The sequence below is a fragment of the Ochotona curzoniae genome, unplaced genomic scaffold (genome assembly GCF_017591425.1).
Source record: "Ochotona curzoniae isolate NIBS_2020 unplaced genomic scaffold, NIBS_Ocur_1.0 scaffold_4763, whole genome shotgun sequence".
Taxonomy (NCBI): Eukaryota; Metazoa; Chordata; class Mammalia; order Lagomorpha; family Ochotonidae; genus Ochotona; species Ochotona curzoniae.
Genome location: NW_024467123.1, coordinates 5,290,944 through 5,311,393, shown reverse-complemented (window position 1 = coordinate 5,311,393; position 20,450 = coordinate 5,290,944). Strand labels below are relative to the sequence as shown.

Sequence of the window (20,450 nt, the reverse complement as noted above, 5' to 3'; positions counted from 1 at the left end):
AGGCCAAAAGGAGACACCTGCTATGGCCTGCCCATCCAGCTGCTCATGCCAACTCTCGGGGCTATTTCCACAATGACACATCCTACACACAGCAGACCACTTCTCCCAGAGGTCTCTGTGTGGGCTGCCTGTCGCTGAAGAGCCTTGTCCTCCCTGCCAGCTTCCTCTATTCTTGTTGTGCCCACCATGAGGTCCTCCACACTGCAAGTATGAGAAGTGGGTGGAGAAGGGGGCAGGGACATGTTTAAATGTTAACTATTGTTGACCAAGATATAGAAAGCAGCAAACCAATGCCTAAGCTGACCTGTGCCAGGGGCCTTCAGCACACAGGTGTCACCTGGCAACACAGAGGCAAGGTACTCCCATCTATAGACACTCACCCCCTCAAACCAGTCATTCCCCACCATGACAGAATAGTGTTGCCGGCCCATTGAGAGTGGGAGGGACAGTCTCCACAGTGAGCAGAGATGGCCCAGCTCTCCAGGGCTCAGGAGTCCCCATTGTTCTACATTCGCCTACGCACTCTAAAATATGAGAAGAATGGAGCTGCCAGGAGAACAGAATATGAACCACTTAGAGGTGGCTTGGGTTTTCTTTTCTCCCAACAAATAATGCTGAGAGTCCTTGACAAAGTGAAGATTCCTGTTCTCGAGATCTCACAGACATCTACTCACTGCCATGGCTATTTAGCCAGCCTGGACCCTTTGACCCACTCCCCACCTCCCCTGCACACACTGGAAAGAACTCACAGTACCTTAGCTATAACCAGACAACACCTAATATAATGTGCCTTTTCCCTTGCAGCAACTCCGGTCACAATGAATTAAGGTACTCCACAACTGTATGAATGAAGACAGGAACATGCAGAAGATGTCTCAGAAAGGCCAGAGGAAGCTCTCAGTCTTCCCACAAGCATGTCTGTTGCAAAGGTTGAACGCATTCCAGCTCAGGGAAACAGGCTGGAGCGATGCTCTTTTCCAAGCAGATCAGCCTTTCTGCTGTCCCTGGATCTCCCTGAGCACACCCTCTTCCACGCATGTATTATGCACTGTCAGTTCATGAATGTGTTTACCTCCTCAAATGTCGAGCTCCTTCAGGGCTGATTCTAGAATCCGGCATCAACCAAGAAACACAGCTCATGCTTAAAAGTATGTTTAATGAATGAATGCAAGGAGATACATGTAAGGTAAAAACAATGGATGAATAGGTGCATGGTGGATGGATGGGCAGGTAGATGGACAGATAAATACAAAAATAGGTTGGTGGGTAGATAGATATATGAGTGGATGTTTAGGTTGTAAAATGGATATCTGAGTGGCTGTGTAGATGGATGGATAATTGCAATGATGATAGATACATAGATACACAGATACATAGATAGATAGAGACAGACAGACAGACACGTAGGTGGATGAATGGGTGGATGGAACAGACACACAGGTGGGTGGTCTAATTCCTTGCTAAAGAGGTACACACTGCATTTCATCCAAAGAAATAATAGGTAGTAAACAGACAGCAAGGAAAAATTAGTTATCTCCCACTTTGAGTCCTTTTCTTAAGTAGCATTTTGCTTCTCTTCAAAGCCTACTCAAACTGCCTCCTAGATCCTCCTGGGAGGAGGCTCCACTGACCCTTCACTTTTCTTGGTTGCATGTTACTTCAATATTTCTCCCTACTTTTGGCAGAAGCTAGCACTCCAGAGTTGATATGTGGATCTATCATCTGCCCCCAACCTCAGCATCCTCACTTAGGTGACCTACTTTGTGCAAACGGACTTTAGGGTTCCCTGGTGGGGACATAGCAGGTGGGGATAGTTTTGTGCTTACAATCTGGTTGTCCAGGGAAGAGATCCTGAGGGCAAAAGGTCTAGAGAAGATGTTAGAATGACTGTCTATGCCGGAGGCCACCTCCAGATCTCGGTAAACTTAAAGAGACCACTTCCCTTAGGGAAGGTGGGTGAACACAGTGTCCCAGTTTGGTCACACCGAGCCACCAAGCTAATAGGGGGTGATCTGGGAGGATAGATACTGTGAGCTGCAAGAACACTCAACAACACATTATTTGCCTGAAAGAGCTAACAGGTAAGGGTGGAGCCACAGGCTACAGAAAAGAGAGTGTAGCCCGAAGGAGTCCCTGCCTCCCCCTTTCTGACATCTCACTTAAGTCTCACTACACAACTCATTAGCAAAAGGAAGACAGACAGCACAGATAGTGTTGTAGTTAGACCTTCGGTCTGAGGAGACAGCTGGCTGCTAACACTGCTGTGCAAAGGGAGAAGAGCGAAGTTGCTAAACAGGAGAGATGTCAAAGTGTCCGGGCCAAGGGAAGTGACAGAGGAGAGACTGTTGTAAAGAAAAAGATTCAGAACCAAGCCAAAGTGACCGCAGAGAGTGAAATCAGAGCTAGATGAGAGGCAATGCCACAGGAGGGGCCAAGGCTCTCCTGGAGGCTCACGGGCTCTCTATGCTAAGGTTGGAAACAGCCAGAGAGGGGGTGGACTTGGTCACTTGGTCACTCTAGAGCTACAACCTAGTTTGTAAGTTCAGTTCCCCTCTCACCCATTCATGTTGTCATATGTGCAATAGAGGAAGGTGGCCCAAGAACTTTGCAGCATCGCAACCTGAGCCAGCCTGGATTCCCAGTGCACAGACATAATACATACTCTTTAAATGGGGGAGTCACACCTCAATCCTCACTCACTTGCTGAGCAGTGCTGAGCAAGCCATTTAACACCCTCAGGATCATCCCAGCAAAACCCAATGTGATCATGGCCCAGGGGATGGTACAGGGGAGCAGCCCTGAATTCCCCTCTGTTTAATGCAAATTACAAGCTCTCAGTATACATTCTTTCTTTAGGAGGAAGCAGAGGTAGGACAGCATAAAAAGGGAAAATGCAGGACCTACGTGGCTCCTGGCTTCAGCGTGGGTGAACTGAGGGCTTATCTGAGGATGTCTCTAGTGGCTGGTATGCTGGTATGATCATGGCATGCAGAATGTGAGGCCAATTGGAAAGATGAACTTGGATCTGCCAAGTTCTCATCCTCTCCTCTTTTCAGGAGTACACAGCAGTCATGACTGGGATCTGCAGATTGTGAATTGGAAGACCATGGAGGGATCCATACTGAGCATTAATCTCCATCTGCACCTGAAATCTGCTCACGTGGGCCCTTGAGTATGTGTCCCTGACCCTTCCCAGCCTCAGTACAAAGTCACAGCAGCCATGGGTACCAGGACTGACTGAGTCTGCTTTACAGGGCTGCACAACGTGGGGTGTCACCCATTGAAAGAACAGTAATGGCTTTCCTTGGGATAGCCCATGAAAATATAGATAGCAACAGTGAAAGGTACAGAGGACATGGACCCAGGCTACCAAGAATTAGGTTTCATGGCCCACTGCACTCAAAAGGCTTCCTCAGCCACAGGACACCTGACAGAGATGATGCTGCAATGAGACTACCCAAGCGTACAGTGGGTTGAGCAAGGCAGGCAGCACGCACTTGAACAAGGGTCAACCACTATCCAGCTCATGGGACTCTGCACTTGGCTACCTGTGCAGGCACTAGGGGACGGGGGGAATTCAGTACAAGGGAAAATTCCTTGGCATCTTCTCGAAATGGTCACCTCCCGCTGCCACAGCACTGCTCAGCATCTCCCTGGGGACCTGATAACCACCACCACCACCACCTACCTTGTTCCTAGCGACAGACTTTTCAGCTCACAGTCTTCTTTCTCAGATGCACCTCCCACCAGATCACTGCTCCAAGAGAAGCACCCCGAAGCCCTTCACCCCTTTGAACAGCTCCCCAACACTCCTTGACTCTAACACCTCAGGCACATTGAGCTATGCGATTCTCCACTAGGTCTGTGGACCTCTGCATATGTCCGTCTCACCCATGAGAACATGCTATAAAATGGCCTGACAAGTCCCAATTTTTGAAGCTGTTAAGAATCCGGCTTGGATGCCTGGAGTCTTGTCCTGACTCTGCTTCTACTCCAGCTTCCTGCTAACATACACCCTAGGAGGCAGAAGATGTCGGCACAAAGACCTGAGTCCCTGCCACCCATGTGAGAGACCTGGATTAAATCCTGAGCTCCTTGATTCAGCCTAGTCCAGCTTGGGTCATTTGCAGAGTGAACCAGCAGAAGGAAAATGTATGTGTATTTCTGCGTGTCTCTCTTCCTTTCAAATAAGCAAAAATAAATAAGTAAAACGCTTTTTAAGATTTATTTATTTGCGGGCCCAGCGCGATAGCCTAGCGGTTAAGGTTCTTGCCTTGAACGCGCCCGGGATCCCATATGGGTGCTGGTTCTAATCCCGGCAGCTCCACTTCCCATCCAGCTCCCCGCTTATGGCCTGGGAAAGCAGTCGAGGACAGCCCAAAGCTTTGGGACCCTGCACCTGTGTGGGAGACCTGGAGGATGCTCCTGGTTCCTGGCTTCAGATCGGCGCAGCACCAGCTGTTGCAGTCACTCGGGGAGTGAATCACTGGACGGAAGATCTTCCCTTCTGTTTCTCCTCCTCTCTGTATATCTGCCTTTCCAATAAAAATAAATAAATCTTTTTTTTAAAAAAAAGATTTATTTATTTGCAAGATAGAGCTACATAGAGGGGAGAGACAGAGAGAGACTTTCCAAGTCCCTGGTGCATTCCTCAAATGGCCCCACAATGAGTGGGGCTGGGTCAGGCCAAAGCCAGGAGTCAGGAGCTTCTTTGAGTCTCCCACATGGGTGGAGCACCCACGGAGAACAGAAAATTAACACAGCACATTTGTAAATGCTTGACCATAAAAATTGGCACATAAAAATGACTGAACAAATGGCTGCTGACTAATGAAGGTTGAGTGAAGAGTTCTAAAGCTGTTTTTAGGACACAGAGAAATAAACCGATACACATCAATGTCCCTTCTACAAGAAGGGCAGACAAAAGCTAAGTTGGGGACGGGTCCATGGAGAGTTACCTATCTTCCTTCAGGATCCAAGACTGCAGGTGCATGGGATGGAAGGCTGCAGCCTCACCATCAGTTACTCACCCGGGAGGCAGAGTCTCAGCAAGGAAACAAGAGGAGAGGAAACAGCACTTGCTGGCAGGCATGCAGCTCTCCTGAAACCCAGGAGACACTGCTGGTTGTCTGGACGGAAACCAATCACAGGAGCTGGCTAAGCATCAGCCGTGGGAAACCACAGTCGAGAAATCCCACGATATCTCTAACTACATTTTATGGAGGAGAATACCTGTGTCAGCAGGAGCAGAGGCGACCATAAAGACTGTTAAATTAATCTTCAGAAGAGAATAAGGAGAACTTCAGAGTCAAAACGCAGAGGGAACAGACAGAGGAAGGGGAAAGCAAGCCAGCAGGGTGGAGAAGTGGAACCCTGGGGCAGAGGAGCAGGGCCTAGTCCCCAGAGGCTGTCTGTGCCTGGAATCTTGTCCCATCTTACACCAGCAGGTGTCATGGCAACAGAGTGGCAGAGGCTGGCTCTGCTCAGCCACTGTAGCAAACCACAGGAGTTGACCTTCTCAACAGTTCTGTAGGATGAGGCTGAAGACCAAGGCTAAGGCAGATTCAGTGTGGAGTGACAGCCCCTTTCTTTCCTGGTTCATGAATGGCTCCTTCTTGATGGCTCTTCACATAGCACGACTTTGGCCTCTACAGGCCTGTGGAAGACATTTGCCTCACTCAGGAGGGCTTCACTGGCATGAATGAATCACCAACCCTGCCCCTCAGGACTGTCGCCTTGAGAGCTAGGCTGTGGCTCATGAACCTGGGGAGGAGGACACAGCCTTTAGACCCCAGTAGGTGCCGTGTGCACACAGGGATACAGGATCTTAAGGACACAAGGATGTGCAAAAAACCCAGACACTGAAGTCAGTTACTGAGTCCCCAGAAAGAGAATTAGGACAAGAATTATTAGTTATAGTTATAACTGATGACAGGCTGAACTCTTGGGGTCAGCAATATGCTTCCAAGCCTACGCAGTCATCAACAGGCTGAGACTTCTGTGTGTCCGATCAAACAGGAGAGACCCCCAGAGGATATGAAGGGCACCTGGCTGTGCAGCAAAGTTACCTCATTTCCAATATGCTAGATTAAATCTGGGACCCCAGCAGGCCTTAGCAGGATCCTTACTTTGGGGCACAGGGATTGCGGTGCACCTGCTTTGTGAAGGTAAGAACCATCCTTGGGGAGGGGGAGTACAGGCCAGGGTCAAAGTCATGGGATGGGCTGCATCTCACTTCAATCCACTGTCTTCCCACCACCCAAGCTGGCAATGTGGAAAACATTCTCATTAAGAAAGGCTGTCTTTTCTCAGGGCTTCTGCACTGTCTTTTTTTTTTTTCTCTCTCTCCCTCCATCATTAATCAAGCAAAGTGGCCTCTTGAGGGAGCATATCACAGAGGCAAACAGCAGGGGCTGACCTCTGACCAGACCCTCAGACCGGCTCTGGTCAGCCCCCAAAGTCAGACAAGCAGTAGACACAGGAGCCAGCAGGGAGAACAAGCTGACATCCAGATGCCACAGCTTTAGAAATCTGTCCCCAGGCAAGGTTTCTCTTGCCAAACTGCTGCTGGTCCACCTGTCCTGAGAGAGGGCATCGTGGCCAGGCATCAGGAGGGATAGATGTTGGCAGAGGGCAAAGAGGTTGCGGGGGCCAAACCTGAGCAGCCAGCATACATATTGTGTGTGTGTGGGGGGAACACCTCTGAGCTCCAGCAACTCAAGCAGCCCCCTTAACAGCCAGCACCATCAACAGGTACACCCAAGGAAACCACTTGCACCACAGTCTCTGACAAAAGCTTGCCCCTCTTACTCTTGTCTGGGTCTCAGGGGTTAGGAAAACCACTGAAAGCCAAGACAACTTTTGTATGAGCAAGGAAGCTGCAGCAGCAGCAAGGCATCCCCTGACAGCTTAACAAAAAATGCTGCAGCCTGGGAAAAAAAAAACACAGGAAGTCCTAAAGAAGTCACAATGTGTGGGGCAATGAGTGAACACTGGGGAGGGTAGATTCAGCTAAGCCATTCAGCAGCTGTGAAATGCTTAAGGAGCATTCCACAATAACAACCACGTTAACCCCCACCACGGCTGCACTCAGGCACCAGGCTCCTCAGTGACCAGACAACAAGACAACGCAGCTTACATCATCCCGCCTGCCACGTGGGGGATACAGAGCTCAATGCAAACAGGGTGACAAATGGGAGCATTCTGCCCTGAAGCAGTCGCCTGGGCAAGGCAGTTCCAGTTACAGGGAAGTCACTGATTCTCCTCCAAGCACCGCTGCCTGTGAATTGAAATCATAGCAAAGTCACTAGCTTCCGAGGGCCCAGTTATCACTTTTATAACTCACCGAGTCAGGCAAGCCCTTAATGAACTTGTCAAAAAAAAAAAAAAAAACTAACAATAAACATTCAAGAATGAGAAAGACACAAATAAGACAGCTCTTTGTAGAGAAAAAAAATGTGTCAACAGCAGCTCCGTGTGTTGGCCAATGCCATGCTTTTTGGAGAATCTAGCAGCTACCTATTTGGATGCTTTTCTCTCTGTTAAATAGGAACCCAATTGATCTGCTGCAATAGTGCTTAGTTGGCAGCTAAACATAGAGATACCCAGCCACAGGCCTAACAGAGGAAGATGGAGCTTCTGGGGTCAGCTCCATGGGAGAGATGACAGATGGTCTTGCAGTCACACCCTGTTCCTGCCAGTCTTCACAGAAACATTATCATCTCAGGAGCATCAGGGAAGAGGGATTGAAGATGGACTAGAAAGTTCCATCTCCAGCAGGATTTTCATTAATTTCATCAAGACAAAGTTAATAATCCATGACACAAATGTTGCTTTTTTTTCTTCGAGTTGGTTGTTCTAAACACGTTAGAACCTTCTCTATAAATCTCACAGCTAGAGGCTAGTAGAAATTAGTTTGCCTTCTACGTTGCCATTAAGAAAGAAAGGAGTGGTAATAGTTTCCGGAGGAGACTTGAAGGGAATGGGCTTGTAAATGAAATGAATCTACAAGCTACCCCAAGTCACTGCTGAGCAGGGCTGAGTAAATAAATCCACATTTCTCTCTCACCGCACCCCAACCACCACCAACAACAATGAAGAAGAGGCAACAAATGGAGAAATTTCTTCAATGAAGTGTTTTGTTTACTTAAAGACAGGCTCCTAGAGACCATTAATTGTGCCAAGACCTGCATGATTTCTCTCTTAAGATTTATTTATTGATTTGAAGGCAGGATTACTGGGAGAGGATAGCAGGGGAGGGGAGGGAAAAGAGGGGAAGGAGAAAAAGAGAAGAAAGGGCAGAGCAGAAGATGGGAAGGCAGAGGAAAAGAGAGGAGGAAAAGGGAAAGGGGGAGGGAGAAGAGGAAGGAAGAGGAGAGGAGAGAACCGGGAAGAAGAGAGAACTGGGGAGAACCACCCGGGCATGGTCCCACAGACACTGTCACTATCTTACTTTGCTAAAGGTTGCCCCTGTCACTAACGGATGGAATCTGGTACACAGTGCCTGACCCTGCAATCTAACTTTTTTTGCATCCTCACGGGAGTGACATTTACAGAGGTTCAGGGAGAGGGTCTGTGATGCAGCCCTTGCCGCTATTGTCAAACTCCAGGGAGGAGCAATACAGAACAGGCCAGCAGCTTCCAAAAGTCCAACACTGCATCAAGAGCTTTCTTTCGCTTTGACAAGGACAGGTTATGGGAGAACTATGGGTTAAGCTGTCACCTGTAACACTAGCATCCCATCTCAGAGCACCAGTTCAAGTCCTGACTGCTGTTTCTGATCCAGATCCTTGCGAATGCAACTGGAAATGTATTGGGAGATGGTCAAAGTCCCCGGACCCCTGCCTCCCAGGTAAAAGACCCAGATGGAGTTCCAGGTTTCCGGCTTTGGCCTGGCCCAGCCCCAGCCATTAAGGCCATTGGCAGAAGGAACCAATGTATGGAATATCTATTTTTCTCTTTCTAAGTGATTTTCAAATAAAGACATAAATCTTAAAAAAAAAAAAACAGATTTTTTTTTCCATTCTGACCCATGTGCCCAGGACTCCCAATTTCACCATGCTGCAGAGGCCCCTGGCCAACCTTCCACCAAATTAGAAAAATCCCAGACATACCGATGAGTTAGCTCCCTGCTGCAGTGTATGCCAAGGGTGAACAGGGTCATTCCAACCAAAATCACTGTCTCATGTTTCCCTCTTCCCTCCAGTAAAACACAAAATCATGGAACATATTCAAGATTTGGCAAAAGACAAAGATCTATAGCCCACTAGAGATCCTGGCAGTCCCCCTTGCTAGCTTGCACGGCTCCAGCCAGGGCAACATCAGGCTGTTCTTGGTGAGTGAGGATGGCATTGAGGTAATGGACATGCCATCTCTGCCCTGAAACCCTGCTGCCTATTCTTCATGCCTGGCAGGGTAGAGAAGACAAGGTTAGTTTCAGTGTTCAGTGGCAAGGCGATGGTATGCCAAGTTCCAGGCATGCTGATGGTATGGTTCAAGGCAAGGTGATAGTATACCAAGTTCAAGGGTTCCACAAACCCAAGTAGGAGAAGTGATCTTTTGTCACATGGCTCCCACACAATATCAACCCAAATTTTATTCTGCACAAGAAGAAGTAGCAAAGTGCATTTGGAGACTCTCTGCTCTGCCTCCTTGTTGCCACCATACATCCAGGGAGAAAACCTATTTCCTAAAACAAGCACAACACTCTCCGTCCTATCCCAAGCCCAAAAGACCAGCTAATGCAGACTACAACCAGCCAGAGTATGGAAGAAGAGATAAATTTGTGCCTCTTACCCTGGCAGGAACGGAGCAGGTGCATCAGGCCATGACCCTGAACCCTAGCCCCCATACCTCACTCATCTGGGGATGCAACATTCACTGTTGTGCAGGGAAGCTTCCTAGATGTAGTGCAAGACCATGTCCATATCCATAGCTTCTTACAAGAAAGAGCCTCAACCAAGCTTAAATTGATGGCTTCTCAAAGAACACTGCAGCCCCTAGCCCTGCCAGGTGAAGCCAATTCCACAAATCAGCAGACTAAGACTGGAATGTTCTTCACATCTTTTAAGTACCACATGCACCTGCTGACTCCAGGTGTAACTGCCTGCCAACGCCACTCAGAAGCACTGTCCAGCCCTCCGGTGTTCTTTTCACCAAAGCACAGAGAGGTAATAAATAACGCTGGTGGGCAACAGCATTCAGTGTGTGCCCCACGGTGTGGCTCAGAGTGTGTCCCTTTCAGCAGCTACAGGATGTGGCTTAGATGCTTGCAAGGAATCAAGGGCTCAGAGTGGGAGGCTGCACACTGACCTGGAGCATCTGGAGGTAGCCTTCCTGGGGGTCGCAGAGCAGGGAGGAGATGCGGTGATTCTTCCTCATGCACTTCTGGTTGTCCTTGGCAGAGGGGAAGATCTGCCGGACCACGGTCATCCTGCCGAGGGCGCTGTGAACCAGATCTAGGATCTCGGGGTCACTGATTTCCTGGGGAAGAGAAGTAGGCCATGCTTAGTAGCAGCTCATGGATCCAGGCACACATTATTTCATCGCTACACATTCACAAATCACTCTTAGATCTCTGCAAACAGGATTATCTGACTCTCAGAAAGGCCAGGAAAAGGATGTACAAGGTTTCCACAGGGTCAAGCTTTTAGGAACCCACAGTGTCAGTGTAGGCATTAGGCAAACACGGAAGAGAAGTTTCCCATTGGGAGTTATCTAGCGTCTGTGTACAGAGAAAGCCAGATTCCACCAAGCTAGGTACTCAACACGCAATGTGCTTGCCTAGTGATTTCTGAATAATGCAATTCATGTTATGAACGTGCATCAAAGTTTGGAAACATCTGTTCATTCACTCACACCTGTATTTCACAACCTTTGGCCCATATCTCCTCTGAGATCTGCTCCATTCTGAGAGCTAGATAGGTAAGTCGGTACAGGATTCAGCTCTGATCCCATCCTGGGAGTTTCCATTGTGAGATGATATGAGAGGTGGGTTTGAAAAACTTTGCACAAAAAGGAAATTAAGAGATGCTGTTCTTTGGGAAAAAGAAATTTTGAAATCTACACATAACCTTTTTTTTTCATAACATGTATTTTTTCATGAACGTTTAATAGACTTCTCACATGCACAGATTCCACAGTTTCCTGCATCAAAATAAATGTATCCTCTAAATCTAATTTCCAGGGAAGTACTGAAGTGCCCTAGAACACCAAATATCCCAAAGGTAAAGAAAAGCCATTGTGTTAGCTACTGCACTGGGCTCCTCACATATACCAGCTCATTAGCGCTCACCACCATCTTGGGGATATTACAAGGGAGATCCTGTTATTATCCCATTTCAAATGAGCAGCCTGGAGCGCAAGACCAGTACAGGGAGCAAGCAGCAGGAGCTCATTCCAGGATGAGGCATTCTCAAGGAACTGGCACCCACACTGCACCAGAGGATGGCGATGCGCTTGGTAGCAACTTGCACAAATACATGCATATAGGGAAGGACATCATGGCTAGGTACCCTGCCTTCACAGAAACGTAACAGAGAGAGGGTGAAACACTGATCTGCAGTGACCAGGACAGTGGCAGGACCACTGGTTCTCTGTAGAGCATGTGGAAGGAGGAACTCTCAGAGAGGAGGATGGAGTTGTATGTGGGGCACGCGGGAGTACAGGGGGTCAGTATCCTGCTAAAGACCCACTCAGGGTATACACAGGAGCACTTCAACGGCTGTAGACATAAATGAGCCACAATCAGAACTACTTTTTGTTAACTTCTGGGTTGTTGGCTGGAGAGAAGATTAGAGAGGAATAAAAGTGGAGGAGGAGAGAGCAGGGAAGACAGCCCCCCAGGCTCCAGAGCTGATGCAATACAAGCACTAGAGAAGATGAGGATAAATCATAAACTAAGAGCGCCAGCCGTGGGGGAGAGGGCTAATCAGGCTAAGGAAAGCTCAGGCTCACGGTCTCTTAGAAGTGACTAAATCAGCAGTTGGTTGCAAGTCAAGATCTTTAACTTTAAATTACTCTGTCTTAAAAATAGGCCTTACATCTTTCTCCTAACAGACGACCTATTCTAGCCTTGCGATTCTGTGATGGAGTAAGTAGAGCTAATGAGGTTAGAAATCAGGGTTCTGAAATTATTTAAAGAACACAACATTATTAGGAATAATATGGTAATTAATGTGTGTGTTTGTGTGTGTGTGTGTGTGTGTGTGTGTGTGTGTGTGTGTGTGTGTGTGTAGCGTGGTTAGTAAAAAACCACAGATGCAATTGTGGGAGAAAGTTAAAACATCAAGAACTATGTCCTTCGAGCATGATCAATAGTTCCAAGATGCACAGAACTGCAGAAATCTCCAAAGAATTCAAGTGTGATTACATCCTAGATTCTGGCACTGCGAAAGCTTGTACTTCAGGCAAAGTGTTTGTTCTGCTCATTGGAGGATGATCTTATAGGATTGCAATGCATATAACTAGAAAATGTTCACATCCCAGGGCCATGGATTGAATGAGTCCAGATCACAGTGGCCACCAGCTGTCCTGTGCCCAGGGCCATGTCAGTAGCATGGGACACAGGATGAGAGAAATTACAACTTAACCTAAGAGGAGGCAGGAGTTCAGGGAAGAGCAGTGAACACTCCAGTTAGCTCTCCCTGGCAGAAGGAAGACAAAGATTGGAGAGATCATATCAAGAAAGAACATCAGACCATGATTGTTTGGGACTACGTAGTTCCAGCACATCTCTGTAAAGAAAGGAAAGGGTGTTTCTCCTGCTATCTGCTGTCCTCACATTTCCTTGGTGCCAGAGGCCACCAAAGGCGGGTCATTTTCCTAGATCTTCTATGTCACCTCTCTCATTTCCCTTTCTCAGAGGAAGTGTCAGCAGCACCAAGTCCTCCCCATTTACCTCCAAATGCCCTGGAAATCAGGTTCCCAGAAAATCCCCTAGGGAGCTGACATACAGCATGACCAACACCTTCCCCAACAACCTGCAACAACACCCAGGGTGAGCAGCTGAGTGAGCCAAGGGCGGCTGCAGCACAGAGGGGGCTCAGCCCCTACCCCCAAGCTGCCCTGGTCTACAGACTGCTCCTTTTCCATTCTGTCTGTCCAAGTCTCTGTGAGGACTTGGCAGAGCTCTCTGCCAGCCCATTAGCCACCATATGCCCTCCTCACGATGAGGCTCTGTTGCAACCTTGTAGACCTTCCTGTCTTTCTGGCCTGGGTCTCATCTGCCAGTTCTGGTTCTGAGCACATACACTGCCTGCCAGTGCCTTCCCACACCTACCCATACTTGTCCAGTGTGGTGATATCTGTAGGCAATTATTGTCTAGACACTCACCGAAGCAACTACCCTGTTTCCTTGCCCCAATTCTGAACCCATGGGAACAGTCAGTTAAGCAGCTGCATGCCAAGGCTTACTCTCCTTTGTTGGATGTGTTCACTCCCTGCATGCTGCTTTCAGAGACGACTTGGCAGATCCACTGCCAGTCAGCCTCTATTCAACCAGGAGAGATCCTCATCTCGGGTCTTTCCTCAGGGTACAGACAACTGGTAACCCTAAGCAGTCAGTTTAAACCACCTGTTGGAAGAACAACCCTCTGTCCCAGTTAAACACTTCCTACAGACCGTACTGCTGATGAGCACAAGCAGCCAGACAATGTGTATACACTGCTGTGGGGAGCCACATTAATTAGCAGAGAAAAGCAAGAGAAACAACTCAGACCAGATGTCACTGGAGTGTGCAGGCTCACACGGATAAACCTTTCTTACTTTGCATCTTTTAAGTTTACACTGTGAAATGTATCTTTTGCACAGACATTAGACATGAAGAATAAAGTTATTTCGATGTGCCTCTCACCAAACTAAGAAAAATGCTACCCATCATCTTAGTCGGATGCGTCCTCAACAAATGCTTCCTCTCTACTCACCAGAACTAATCTATGCCATGTTGATTTATGCAGGAAACCCACCCAGCATACAGCTTGGCCATGCGTACTTTGCTCAGCTTCGTGTTTTCTAATCTCTGTGTATTCCTCCAAGAATTGTGTCTTAACATAGTGGTGCCCAAGCTGTGTTGTCTATCAGAATCATCTAGGGAACTTGACAACAAAAGTATATAAGTCCAGTCCCACTGCATTACAATGAGCAGGGATTCTGTGTTTGTAAACTCTCCAGATTATCCCAACACTCAACAGTGCTTTAAAAAAAAAACTTGATTGGGGTCAACATTGTGCAATAGTGAGTAAAGCTGCCACCTGTAATGCAGATACCCATGTGAGCACTGGTGTGTGTCCTAGCTGATCCACTTCGGATCCAGCTCCCTGCTAAAAGCCTGAGAGAAGAGTGAGAGAAGAGTAAGATGGGCCAAGTGCTTGGGTCCCTGCCACCCATGTGGGAGACCTGTAAGAAGCTCCTATCTCCCGGATTCAGCTTGGCTTTCTCCTGACCTTTGTAGCCACTTGGGGAATGAATCTTTGGCCAGAGGATCTTTGTCTCTCCTTTTCTCTTTGTAACTCTGCCTTTCAGAAAAATACATCTTTTAAAAAGCCAATTTAATGCAAAGGTGTTATGATTTATGCTTACAGATAGGTGTAGCTCCAGTATGTTTTTTTGCAAAGTTGTACACAACAAGATTGCATTAGATAGCCAATGCCACAACTGCTTTTATAACCTTTCAAATACTATATTTGATTACTACCTCAGAAACTCTTTAAGGTTGCCTCCACCATCTCTCCTTAGTCAATGTAAATTAAATTCTGTTTAGGTTTTCAGATACCATAGTTGGTGTAAACTTAGATCACAAACCTACAAGAAGTTTAGAAATTTTGAAAAAAAAAAAAGCTTCCTTCAAAGCAGCTCCAAAGTCCACACAGGAAACTGTCTTTGTTTCACTCTTTTGCATACAACATTCATTAATTCATACATAGATGATGTAGATTTCTAGCTTTGTGTGTTGAAATCTCTCATTAGGTTTTACACATATTTGGTCCTTAGACTTAATCTTTCATTTCTTACACTGCGTTTAGCAACAAGAAGGAATAGCCAAGATTTCCACAGTTTGGTTAACACATTTAGGTTTGAAGCTTGCATATTATTGAGATTATTCATATTCACTTTATAGGTGGCCTATATGGATATTATTCTTGACAGCTTCTATTTTTAAATATTTTAAAAATATATTCACTTCTCTGGGTCCTTTCCCTTTGGGGAGTACTATTCAAGCTAGTTATTCTTCCATAAAGACATACTGCTAAATCTATTGTGTGAAATTTAAATTTTTTAGCCCATGACCCTGTTCTTTTTCTGGAACACATACTTATCTCCCAAATTGTTCCCAAGTATCTTAGATATGTGACTGATGAATCCTCAGTTGTCATGCTACAATTTAGATTTGCCTCCTGTAAATGTCTTTTCTATGTTCATAGTCATTAACATTCAAACTACAGCTATGTATCAGGAAAATGAAAATGAAAACAAAAACCACAATGAGATTTCATCTCACCCCAGTCACGATAGCTATCATCCAAAATTTTTTTTAAAAATAATAAAACTAAATAAATGTTGGTGAGGAATGTGGGGGAAAGTATACTGGTTGACTTTTGGTGAGAATGTAAACAAGGACAACCACAATGGAAGACAGTATGGAGATTACTCAGAGACTTAGAAATAGATTTAACACATGACCCAGCCATCCCACTCCTGGTAATTTATCCAAATGAAAAAGAAATCAGCATATCAGCATATGAGAGAGTTTTTGTAATATACATATTTATTGTAGTTCAATTCATAATAGCTAAGATATGGAATCAACGCAATGCCAAACAGCTGTTTACTAAAGAAAATGTATTGCATATACACCATAGAATGCTACTCAGCCACAAAGAAGAATGAAATCCAGGGTTTTTTTTTGCAACAAAATGGATACAAGTAGAACCACGACGCTTAATAAAATATGCAAGTTTCAAAAAAAAAGTTTTCTGTCATATGTGGCCATTAACACAGATCACAAAAATATGTCTAGGACCAAAATGGACACCTTGTGATCTGATCATTGTTTTTAGCTCTTGTTTATATTCCTGCGGAAGTTTGTCCTCTTACCTTTTATTTGTTGAGTATTATGGTTAGTGATGAATCACGCCTGTGAATTCAGAGTGCATCAAAATTATGTCTGCACAAAAACTGGGGAAGAGAGGGGATGGAAGGAGGAGAAAGATGGAAAACAGAAAAGAGAGGGAAGTGTGGAAGTCTCACTGGAACTAAGGAATGCATAAAACCCGTTCTCACTGGAGTTCGGTGGCACCTCAACGTGGTTTTCATTTGTATCTTCCTGATGGTTAGGGATCCCGAACATCTTTTCATATGTATGTTAGCCATTTGAATCTGATTTTTTTTGAAAAATTTCTGTTTCTTTCGTTTACTTATTTTTTTCACAGGGTTGTTTTGTTTGTTTGTTGTTGTTGTTGTTTGTTTATTTTTTCTGTCCTTGGGTTTCTGAAGCTCTTTGTAAATCCTGGATATTAGCCCCCTATCACTTGTGTAATATGCAAAAATTTTCTCCCATTCTGTTGGTTGCTTCTTCACTTTGTTACTTGTTTCCACATATGCTTTTTAGCTTGATGTAGTCCCATTTGTTTATTTTGTCTTTGCCTTTGCTTTTGGTGTGTTTTCTAAGAAGTCCTTCCCCGTTCCTATTTCTTGGGGAGTGTTTCCTATGTTTTCCTTTAATAGTTCGATGGTTTCTGGGTGTAGATTTAAGTCCTTGAATCATTCTGAGCTGATTTTCATATAATGTGACAGGTGCAGGTCTTGCTGCTTAATTCTGCAACCTGCTATCCAGTAGTCCCAACAGCATCTGTTGAATAGATCAGGCTTTCCCCTGGATTGTTCTCAATTTTTTTTTATCAAAGATTAGTTGACTACACATGTGTGGGTTCCTTTCTGGCGTTTCTTTTCTATTCCACTGATCATCTTCTCTGTTATTGTACCAGTACCAGACTGTTTTGATGACCACTGCTCTGTTGTATGTCTTGAGGTCTGGAATTGTGATTCTTACGCTCAGAACTCTATTCACAATACCTGCTGGTGTGGACACGGGGAGAAAGGTACTCTCCCCTTCACTGCTGGTGGGAATGTAGCCTAGTACAACCACTATGGAAATTAGTATGGAGAGTCCTTAGAGAAATGAAAATAAACCTATCATTATGACCCAGCTATACCCAAAAGAAATGAAAACAGCATATGAGAAGGGGATCTGTAATCCTATATTTACAGCAGCACAATCTACAGTAGCAAAAAACAATCCAGATGCCCATGCAAAGAGAAGTGCTTAAAGAAAATGTGGTACATCTATTCCATGGAATATTACTCAGCCATTACAAAGAATGAAATTATACCACATGCAACTAGATGGCCCCAACCAGAGACCATTATGCTCAGTGAAATAAGTCAATCACAAAAGGACAAATACCCTATGTTCTCTGTAAAGTAAGGAAACTATCATGCAAACTAGGCTTTTGTGTTTTCCTTTCATCACCCGTGCACTGGTTATTCAATGGAGCGTTTTTTCAACTCCATGGTGCTATAATTTTTGTTGTTATTGTTGTTGTTGTTGTTTTAATATCATACCTGATGCTGACCTTATTTCATGGCTTCTCAATTAAGAGAATGTATAGTGATTGAGTAATTGAGACTACCAAACCTGATGTAAAGATATATTGCAATATGCATCCCTACTTCCAAATCAAAGATGGACTCCCAGTGAAACTGTTGGACATATCTAGACAAAAGCATGCTGGACTGTCTGACATTGTTTATACAAGAAATTTGGGGGCACACTTAAATAACAGACTGATGGAATTATAACTCCTTATAAAGGAATATACTATTGTAACAATATGTATGCATTGGAGAAATCAATTGAGTGTAGGAAATTGGGGGGGGGGCGAATCCAAGTCTCTACAGAATTGTACCATAAAATTCAAAATTCAAAATAAAAATTCAAAAAAATCTGTTCTCTTTATAGTAATAAGAAATTGGACAAGCAATTTTAAAAAGAGAAATTGGGCTGTTACATGAAAGGCCCAAGAGAAGCATGAGTAACTTCCTTCATTTGGCCAAATCCATATGGTATTCTTGAATCTTCTCTCTACCATTGATGCAGTAAGGTAAATATTTTGCAGATCCTAGCCCATTTTCCTTGTTCTACTAGAATTCTTCCCCCTTGAACTTCTGTTATCATTCCCTTCCTAGAACTTACTAGGTCGTACCCACTTGCTCTGCTTTCTCAAGACAGAATCCCAGCAAGAGACAATGGCAACTTGGATCACTGCAAAATGGATCATCTTTTAAAACAGTCAAAATTTAGAATCTACAGCTCTTGTTCGTAATAAAATGTGAGTAGAATAACAGCAAAATACTGATGAATCTCACTCTGACTTCAATGGAAGAAGCACTTATTTGTGATTGGGTAATAAGAATACTGTAACATCCAAAACAAACAAGAAAAAAGAAAGGTTGGGGTTTCCAGGCAATATGACATTTTCTTACCATCATCAGTAATAATAATAAAAAAAGAGGGAGAAGAAAATGACTCGTTTGTGCCCTGTAGCATCTTAAAGGAAGATGTCTATGAATACAATAAAATGTGAGAAATTGCTCCATGCATGGAATAATAAAAATGCTCCCTGCCTCTAATTCTGTGCTAATACTGCACACTGAAGCTTAGAACATCTGCATTTTTGAGTCAAATATATTATTAGGAAACCTCTACAAGTCTCTACTTCACTGACAAAGGGTTAAGATCAAAGAAAACTAGGAATTATTCTAAAGAAAAGCCAATTCCCACATTCTCCCAGAAGGCACACACTTAATTCATGGATGGAAAGCAAAATTGCTCCTCTTAGAGAGCACGGTTAAAGAGAATGAGTTCTGACTGCTGCTGTTCAGAAGGAAGCGGATGTGCAACTGCAAGCCAACGTCTGTGGTTGGCTTTAGCAGGGCTAGTCGCACTCGTTAATGCAAAGTCCACCAGCGTGTGTGTGTCTTACCCTGGAGACAGCCCACAGGGGCTGTGTCCAGTTTTCAAAGAAGCCTTTCGATCAAAAAAAGAAGAAGAAGAAAGAAAAAAAAAAGGAGGCAAGAGCAGCTGATACAGAGTCTGGACAGCATTTCAAGTGCTTCTTGCTGCTAACTATGAGAAGCATACACATAATGATCAACAGAGCAATTGGGAGTTTAGTATCTATAGGACTCAACTCTTCCTTCACTTACATTTAGGCAATAAAAAAAGGCAAAACAGTAACAATCACACACACACACAAAAGACCCACAGAGGCAATGGAATTTATACCATGGAATACTAGGCAACTCTAAACACAATGATTATATAGTTAAAGTATCACATCATTACCTGTACAGATGTAGATCAGAGTTAGCAAACAGACAAGATGGGTGGGTCTTTGATACAGAGACCAACTAGGTCACCAGTTCTGGACTATCCAGGCTCTGCTTCTGAACCCCATTTCCCTCTAGTGTGCCTGCTGAGAGGTGAGGCTTAAGCATTTGGGTCCCTTCCACCCACAGAAAAGATACAGATAGAGTTACGAGGACCTGGCTTTCATCTGGCCAGCCCTGACTGGTGACAACACCTGGGAAGTCAATCAGCAAACGGAAGCTCTCTCTTTCTTTCTGTCTCCCAAATGTAAAGAAATAAACAAATAAATAAATATCAAAGAACAAAAAAACGAGCGGTCTTATGAAATAAAGCACTTCTGGAGTAGAGATGTGATTGCTGAACAACGACTGAGAGGTGATGGACACAAGATACCTTCAGGACAGCAGCCGTTACCAGGGCAACAGGCAGAGATAAGCTTCCTGACGTCATGGGCTTCCTCTCCCATGCTACGCTAACCTCAGTGTGTCCTTCCCTCCACCATGGTAATGGGGACACGGGAGCAACACTATGCTCAGAACAAAAGGGGTACTTTGTTCACTCCAGAGCCAACCTCTGTGGTCTAATATGTGAGGCAGTTTGGGGAAAGGCTCAGATAAGAGGAGGCTCTCCTGAGATGATTTTGAGCAGGTTCTCTCTTTCATTTGCATAAGATTTATTTATTTGTTCAAAGAATTGCAGAGAAAGGGGGAGAGCTAAAAAGACAGATCCTTCATGTAACAGTTCACTTCCCCCAGCTTGGGGCTCGGCCAAGCTGGAGCCAGGAGCTCCATCCAGGTCTCCCACGGGGGTACCAGATACCCACATGCTTGGGCCATCTTCTAGCAGTATTCCCAGACACATTATCAGGATATTGGATCAAAAGCAGAACAGCTAGAGGCTGCATTCTGTGCTTGGATATTAGATGCCGGGCATGGCAAGTGGTGGCTTAACTGGGTGTGCTGCAGTGCCAGCCTGGTTTGCTCATTTGTGAGAAGACCTGGAAGAGGCAGCATTCTTTCATCTC

General features: G+C 45.2%; 1 protein-coding gene across 1 annotated transcript in view; it reads right to left on the bottom strand.

Moving 5' to 3' along the window:
- Window positions 1-20,450, bottom strand: part of GRID1 (glutamate ionotropic receptor delta type subunit 1) — a 650,606-nt gene that overhangs the window by 221,595 nt on the left and 408,561 nt on the right. Inside the window, exon 6 of the mRNA XM_040970332.1 lies at window positions 10,312-10,482. Coding sequence (XP_040826266.1) covers window positions 10,312-10,482 — 171 coding nt within the window. The remainder of the gene's footprint in view (window positions 1-10,311; window positions 10,483-20,450) is intronic.